Source organism: Microtus ochrogaster, linkage group LG4 (assembly GCF_000317375.1).
Source record: "Microtus ochrogaster isolate Prairie Vole_2 linkage group LG4, MicOch1.0, whole genome shotgun sequence".
Classification (NCBI taxonomy): domain Eukaryota; kingdom Metazoa; phylum Chordata; class Mammalia; order Rodentia; family Cricetidae; genus Microtus; species Microtus ochrogaster.
In genome coordinates, this window is record NC_022030.1 from 60,212,348 (window position 1) to 60,220,836 (window position 8,489).

Here is an 8,489-nt window from a genome sequence, read left to right on the forward strand (position 1 = left end):
AATAAATAAATAAAATAAGGGACTTTAGAGAATATGGCCAAAGCTATAAATGAAGGTAAAATTCATTAAAAGTTTACATTGTTGGGCTGGAGAGATGGCTCAGTGGTTAAGAGCTTTGCCCGCTCTTCCAAAGGTCCTGAGTTCAATTCCCAGCAACCACATCTGCTCACAACCATCTGTAATGAGATTTGGTGCCCTCTTCTGGCCTGCAGAGATACATGCAGGCAAAACACTGAATACAGAAATAAAAGAAAGTTTACATTGTTAAAAATAAATAAGCACACAACTCAAAAAGTTAAGAAAAATAACAGTAAGCATAAGGCATCAGTGGGTGAGAAAGCAAAGAAGGGCACTAATGAAGCAGTCCTTCCAAGTTCTCTAACAAGCACACTCTTAAAGTAGAAAAAACCAAGTAGAGAAACAGGAAAGGCTACAGACCTGGCAGTACTGACCTGATAAGAGCCTTCAGGATGTCATCCCTACCCACGCGAGAGGCATGGTAGACAGGAGTGCTGCGGTGGTGCCGGCTGCCGTTGGGGTCAGCACCAGCTTCTAAAAGGATCTCAGTGCTCTCCAGGTGCCCATTCACTACAGCCACATACAGGGCAGTCTGCCCCTTGACATCCACTAGGTCCACCTCGGCTCCTTTGCGTATGAGGAAGTCCACACAGTTCCCATGGCCTGCAGTGGCTGCGATTCTCAGTGGTGTACAGGGGAGCCAGCCACAGCACCAGACAGACTTTTCATTGATGCGGCTATATGGGGAACACAGGGAGCTTATGAGAGTCACCCCAGGCAAATGAGTGGTTCTCCCTCTTCTCACACTGACAAAGGCTCCCAAGAAAGACAGCTATTTAGGTAGCCAATGCCAACCCCCCAGTTTTGGAATACCTTCACCTGTGTTCTGTTTTCTGTCTCATGGTACTAAGCATCAAACCCAGGATTCTTGTACACATTATGCAAGCACTCTACCCCTGAGCTACATTTCCAGCCCTTTGTGTTCTATGTCCTGAAATGCTTCCACAATTGCCCTGCTGAACTTACGCAGAGAAAATAGGCATTTGGGGTCCAGTGACAAGGAAACTAGGGGCTTCAGCAAAATAATCAGCACTAAAACTGAGATTTCTAGTTCTTAGATACCTAACCTACATTTCAACGCCTATTCCTCTACAATACTTATATAGATCTATCAGGAACACAGGGCAGGGCAGGCAGGGCCATGCACACCCTCTTACTAGTGACCACCTATAAAGGCCCAATGCTGGAATCCTCTCCAGATAAAGACAATCAATAGTAGTAATCTATCTCCTCCTACCCTGGCCCAGAATAACTGAGAGTCTAGGAGATCATTAAGATTATGGGGGCAGCATTCTTGGCCAGCAGTGGCAGCCAACTGTCCAGACAAAGCTCTCAGACAGTATGACCACCAGAAAAGTATTTATGCTGTCCACTGACCCTCCAGGTCAGCAACCAAGGTGTGTTTAACCTCAGCTTCCACACTGAAGCAGAAACTAAGGACCATCCCATAGGCAGTGTCTCTCTAAACCAGTCCTGGTGTTCCACCTCCAGTCATACATAGGCTGATACGGGCCAATAAAGTCCAGGAACCCTCCAGAACTCACCACCAGAGACATGGACAGCAAAAGAAAATGTTAAAGAAAAAGAACATTCAAGAACCCTCAGTTTAAGAAAGGAGCCAGTGTGGTGGCATGGGCCAATAATTTAGAACTCAGGAGGGGGAGGCAGAGGTAGAAGAGTCTCGAGTTCAAAGCCAGCCTAGGCTATTAAACTACATAAGGGCCAAATGGGAAGGAAGAAATAGGGGAAAGGGGAGAAAAAGGGAAGAGAGAGAAGAAGAAAAGGAGAGAAGAGGGGACAGGGAGAGGGAAGGGGAGCACAATAGGAACTTCACTGAACTCTTTCATTCTACTGCTCTATCTGTATGCTTAAGTCTTTCAGGGGCTTGAGCCACATTAAATAAATTTAAATTTTGTGCTTGGTTTTATTAGGTTTATTCATTTTATTTCACATATGAATGTTTTGCCTGTACATATTTTTTTGTGCCATATGCATGCTTGGTGCCTGCAGAAGTCAAAAGAGGATGTCTCATGTGAGTGCTGAGAATTGAAACTGAGTCCTCTGTGAGAGCAACAAGTGCTCTAACTGCTAAGTCATCTCTCCAGCCCTGTGCTCTATGAAATAATGCTAAGACATCAGAAGGATAAGAAAGGAGCACACTCCTGGCTGGTTAGGAATCCTTTACTTGGGAATTGTCTACACAAAGGCAGTAGTGTAGGTCTCCCACAGAGACTTCCATCAATCCACTGCGTCCACTCCTCCAGGCAAAGTAAAAACACAGAAGTATGAAGTCCAGTTTCATTTGTATTCAATATCATTCAGACAAAGTACTCAAGGAGCCCCCAGAGAAAATGATGGGTGATCTCCTAGCATCCTGCACAGGGAGACAGGGCAAGACTCTCAGCTTTAAAAGAAGATCCAGGACTCAGTAACTGGAAGGATTTTGTAATCAGGAGGCCAGGAAAAGAAAACAAAGGAGATGGCAACACCACACAGTGGGAAGTCAGCTGGCCTATGGCTGATCACTACAGACCTGAGAAGTGAAAACAAGAACATCAAAGGAATGGCAATAAAGTAGTTGTAGAAAAAGAACTACTCTGGCTAAAGAGCCATTGGAGAAAGGATGAAGAGATGGCTCAATGGTTAAGGGCATGTGACACTCTCAGAGGACCTGAGTTCGATTCCCAGCACCCACATCAGGTGGCTCACAATCACCTAATTTCAAGGGATGACCTCCCTCTTCAGGACCCTGTGGCCACCTGTATTTACATGCACATACCTACCCGTCCCCCATACACACATAATTTAAATGAATAAAATAGTCAGGCATAGTGGTTGGTGCACACCTTTCTTTAATCCTAGCACTTAGAGGACACAGACAGGCTGATCTCTGTGAATTTGAGGCCATCCTGGTATACATAATAAATTCTGATCCAGCCAAGGCTACATAGTGAGACCCTGTTTTAAATAAAACACCTTTTTTTTTTTATTTTAAAGAGCCATAGGGGACTTTGAGGGGCAAGGCCACTACTGACATCTCTAACATTGCCTTCAAGAAAAACACTGAGGAAACTAATGCCTAGATAGGACAAGTTACCAGAAAACACAAAGGTCAATCACAGAGCCAGACTTGAACCCAGGGACACCTGCCCACAGTACCCGGCCACCAGTAATTCTTCCTTTTGTCCCTCCACTAAAATCAAAAGGCATTCCTGCAGCATCAGTCTTAATCGGCAATCCAAACCACAAATTTCAGTCTCCTGAAGACCCACAGGCCAATACCTGCTACCAGCCCCAGCAGGGATGCTCACCTCCGGTAGCTCTCCTCTTGCAGTAGATTCCTGAGGGTCTGGAGGTCCCCTACATAGGCTGCATCATGGAGCCTTGTATCTTCACAGTGCTCTAGTGGATGATCACAGAACTGTTCTCTCAGCCACTCCTTCAGATTAGGACCTGCATGAAGAGAGGGGCTCCTATCAGTGTGGGAAACCATTAGCAAGGCCAACCAAATAGGACGCCTTCTGCAGAGGCTCCTTCCTGCCCAGCCACACAGGAACTTTCAAATTCCCAGAAAACCTGTAGGGTTTCCCTTATCAAACTAGCCATCCCTGACACCAAGCCTGATAAAATTCTTTTTCTAAAAAGAAAAAAAAATGTCCTAGTCCATGTGATCGACTGGGGAGCAATGGAACAATGAGCCAACAGGAACTTTATAGCATAGAAGATCCGACATAAAGTACTGCCAAATTAAAATTGAAAATATTATGCCAAAAATTCTAGTATGTAATTACTCTAATTTATCCCAAGTATCTAAGAACATCTTTAAAATGGGGCATCTGAAAGGAAAATGGCAGCCATCTCCTTTACTACAAAGACAGCTGGTTACTAAAAACCAAGGACCAAACAAGAGTGCTATACAGAAGGTAGGTGAGTTTCCCACCCTGCTGCTGTGAGAAACAACAACAAAGGTGTCTAGAGAAGAAAAACCTCAGCAGAATACTACTGCATCTACAGAGGTCCGTGTGTTAGAGGCCTGCACAGTATGGTAGTGCTGAGAGACAACACAGCCCTTTAACCAGTGTGGCATCACATGGGCCACAGGGTCAGTGGGAAAGTGTCTTCCTGCAGGTCTGCAGAATTTCTCCTGAGATCCTGGAGAGGTCTTATCAGAGGGTAATTATAAGAACATGAAACCTGCCCCACCTAGACTCTGGCTTCCTAGTTAGCCAGGAGATCACAGTTCCTCCACTGGTGTCTGCCTCGAGGTGCCTACATCAGAACCTGCACCATGAATTTCAGCCTCTAAGACTGAACTAAATAAATCACTTTTCTTAATAGTTATCTTATCTCAGGTATTTTGTTGTAGCAATGAAAATAACAGGAAAAGTCTCAAATGTAACATTTTGTATAAAAATTACACTTCAAGATGTCTCAATTAGTAGTACTTGCCATGCCAAAACGAGCCCTTAAGCTCAGATCCCCAACACTCATATAAAAAGCCAAGACCAATTGCACATGCCTGTAGTTCTACCAGGGGTAGAAACAGGAGGCTCCCTAGGGCTGTGGATCTCTGGGCTGGCTGGCAGCCAGTCTAGCTAAATCCAAATCTGCAAACTCCATATGCAGTGAGAAACCTTGTTTCAAAAATAAGGTGGATAACACTAAATGTTGACCTCTGACCTCCACATATACATGTGCACACACACGCACAAAGAGAAATAGAAAAATTATAACTAAGTAAAAACTAAAAAGTAAATGCATAAATACAAGTACAGCCCATATAACAAAAAATAAAGACTAAATAGAAAAACCATATGTATTATGTACTAGAATGAGAAGATTCAATATAAAAGAATTCTCAAGGTTACCCATAAATAAAATGTAGCCAGTCTCTTCAGAAATTTAATACTGGATATGACAAAAATATTCCAAAATTTATTTGTAGATATACATAAGGGAGAATTGTTTTTTGTTTTAGTAAGAATAATGGGCCGGGCGTGGTGGCACACTCCTTTTAATCCTAGCATTTGGGAGGCAGAGCAGGTGGATCACTGTGAGTTCAAGGCCAGCCTGATCTACAGAGTGAGTTCCAGGACAGCCAAAGAAACCCTATCTTAAAAAACAAAAAAACAAACAAACAAACAAAATAATGGGGTGGAAAAAAAACTCTATCATACTAGATAACAAAACTCTCACCAAACTGAACAAAAACAAAACAAAACAATAGCAACACAAAACCAGGCATCAAAAGCAGAGAGAGAAATGTAGTCAATGGAGAGCATTTGTACAATTAAACACCTGCTTGGAAACATCTGCATCGCTGCTCACATCAAAGTCCAAACTTAACTCCAGGAGACTGATGTTTTATAAAAACTTGCATCAAAAGGTGTTATAAAAACAGCACAAATTCTAACTGCTACGATACAAGCCTCCCACCCTGTGATGATGTCCTAGCATGTGACCAGGCGTCATTCTAAAGCATACCCTTCACAAGCAGGCTTTTTCTAGATGTTGTTTTCATATTCAAACAGAATGTCCTTTGAGTCCCTACCGAATACAAGACTCTCCTAAAGGGACAGTGTGCTGATGAGTAGGTGGGCATCCTTACCCTCCAGGATCTGAAAGTCCACTGAACGGGGAAGACAAAAAGGCTAATGGCAGCACAAGGTTCACAAACACCTACGTGGCTCCTTCGGATCCCACAACTGATGTGCAGCGGATCAACAGGTGGGCATCAAGCCCAGAAACTGCTCTTTAAGGCTCCACCCAGGTCCTCCTCCAATCATTGCCCCCCACTACAAGTACACTGCAGTTACCGATGGATATACAAGTCCAAAGCAAAGCCAAAGTTGGGGAAGAAACAGATGTGTCAAGAAAGTGGGCACCAGAGGACTTGATCACGTCTTTGGACCTCTCTTTGCTCATCTCTCTTCAAGGCTACCAGCCCGGAGCCAGGGCACCCTCAGAAATTCCCCCAATTCTAGAGTCAAAGGCCACTTCATATTTGTGTTTTTCGGATCTTCCATTCCAGTGACAACACAGCTACCCCAGAGATAGCACTCAAGACCAGTCTCTCCACCCCGAGCTGGACACGCTAACAAAACAGGTACTCAAAGGCCAAAACCAGATTCTTTTACAGGACCCTTCTCCACACTAAGGAATAGCTGTCTTTTACCCACCCCATGAGTGTCTCCCACGACACTCCTGCATGACAGAGCAGTCCACTCGGAGATCTTGTCTGTCCCTGAGATCAAAGTCAAAGCCAACCAAAGTTCTGGGTGGCAAAGGCTTTGTCTAGCCTTTTCAGGTCACCCCGATAATCTCGTGAGCTAAGCCAACAGTAAATAAATAAATTAAATAAATAAATAAAGCCTGTTGACTTGATGGAGGGAGGGACGACAAGACTTTGTCATTTGTGTGGCCTTCTGAGATTTTGATACCTAAAAGAGTTCCCTGAACAAAACAAGCGCCTCTCCAGGACCAGAGATGGGCACAACAAGGTCCCTACCACACGCGTGGCAGTCTCAGAAAGACCTCATGTGGGACTTCGCACCAGGAAGTTCCTCTCCTGGGAGTTCTCGGTTTCACAGTGGCAGTACCACAAAGTGGAGATGCTGGGGCAGGTGGCGACTGTCAGTCTTTCTCTGCAGGTAGGTGGGTCAAGCGCCGCTGTAAGCGCTGTGTCACTGGCAGGCTCTCTGGGGACAGCATGGTCGTCAAGGGGGGCAGGGGGTGTCCAGTGGCTACGAGGCGCTGACTGGCAGGACGGGATGAAGAAAAGGAGCCTGCCCTATAGCGGGCCGACCTCTGAGGACCTTTCTTGACCAGTGTGCTCAGACCTGGAAGAGGATCCGTGCTCCGTGTCACGGCTGTGGTCACTGACTAGGATCGGCTAACAGGGTGGCAGTTACAAGACCAACTCTGGAAAGAAAAAAATCCCGCGAGAGGGTTGACCACGGGAGGCCGAAAGCGGGGGTCGCGCCCTGGGCCCCACGATGCCTGACGTCCACTAACTGACCCCGGGTGCGGCTCCGCAGACCTGGCCGGCGGGGACGGAGGACACAGGCCCTGGACGCCCGAGCGTCATTCTGACTAATCCAGAGACGCAGCCCCCGTTCCCCACCACCCCAAGCCGCTCACGTTACCTGCGGCCCTCGGGCCGGCCCGCCCTTCGGGGCTCCCGCCCTCCGCCATGCCGACTCGGCCCTCGGCCTCCGCCTGGACCCCACGGTGGTCAGGCCGCCTCTTCGGCGACGCCGTCAAAGTGCAAAGCTGTCTGAAGTACACCTGCGAAGCCAACGGCAGGTGGGCGTGTCCGGGGCTCGGCTTCCGGCCAGTATGCGCCTCGCTAGCGCACTTCCGGCTCCGCCAGCCGGGCCCTCGGGTCTCCACTTCCGGCCTAGCTAACGGACTTGAGCGCTGTGCTGGGTGGAAGACAAAACTGTGTGGCGGCGTCTGCGAAGGAAGCTGCAAGTCTAGGGAAACGCCTTTCCCCTGGGGGCGGAGACTTATTTGCATGCTTCAGGAACTTCTGATTGGCAGGTTCTGTCCCCACCCACGGGGAAAAGGAGGGCCGTGGGCGTGGCCGCTGCGAACAGAACGTTCTCGGCCCCCCGCGGCGGCTGAAGGTCGCGTGGACTCGAGGCTGCGCCTGGCACCGGTCCTCACGGTGCAGCTCCCGACGGTGCCTTCCGACTCGGTGACTTGTAAAGTGGTGTAAGCCGAGTGCAGCCCAGAATGTCTCCGTGGAGCCAGCAGTGCTTATAGCCCGGCGAGGCGTGTTGACCGAGTGACTTTCCCCAAGCACTCTCGATTTTACCCCGGTCGCACCGTGGGCGTGTCTTTCTGAACAGCTCTTAAGCTTGGACGCCGTCGGGTCCTTCCGTTCTCTCCCTCGCGACTTAGTGAAAGTCTCTTGCTGGGGAAGGACTCCAGGGAGCCGGGAAGGCAGCGCCTTAAGGAGACAGAAGCGCCCCGCCATGCGTTGAGGTGGAGGAGAGTCACAGTGGCTGTGACTCGTCTGCATCTTTGTGTGGTCATGGCACACCAGCTGAGAGCTAGTAACCCATAAGTACCCCCACATATCCTCACGCCCAGGCTGGCTCAGCTACCCAGGTCTGTAGAGCTGGGTGGGGCAGCCTGGAGCCATGGGCATCGAGGGTGTTGAAGGGAAAGAGAAGAGATTCCTGCGGTGGTGTTTGGGCTTGATAACAGCAGAGAGCGCTGCTGGCGTGAGATACAGGTGACACCAGTGACGCTGCAGGGAAGAGAGCCAAGTGGCCCAGCCTTACCGCTCTTCTCCACAACTACAAATCCCTAGCTCGGATGTCTCGAGTGTAAAACCACCCAGATGTGCATGGACGGATAAATACACATCAAAATGTGGCCCTGTGGACTATCCACGCAGCCTT

The 8,489-nt window shown here is 48.1% G+C and overlaps 1 protein-coding gene across 1 annotated transcript in view; it reads right to left on the reverse strand.

Moving 5' to 3' along the window:
- Nucleotides 1–7,558, reverse strand: part of Asb1 (ankyrin repeat and SOCS box containing 1) — a 23,623-nt gene extending 16,065 nt beyond the window's left edge. The window contains exons 1-3 of the mRNA XM_005361681.2: nucleotides 7,224–7,558; nucleotides 3,390–3,531; nucleotides 453–755 (exon numbers count right to left, since the gene is read on the reverse strand). Of these exons, the coding sequence (XP_005361738.1) occupies nucleotides 453–755; nucleotides 3,390–3,531; nucleotides 7,224–7,272 (494 nt within the window). The 5' untranslated portion in view covers nucleotides 7,273–7,558. The remainder of the gene's footprint in view (nucleotides 1–452; nucleotides 756–3,389; nucleotides 3,532–7,223) is intronic.
- Nucleotides 7,559–8,489: the final 931 nt, after the last annotated feature.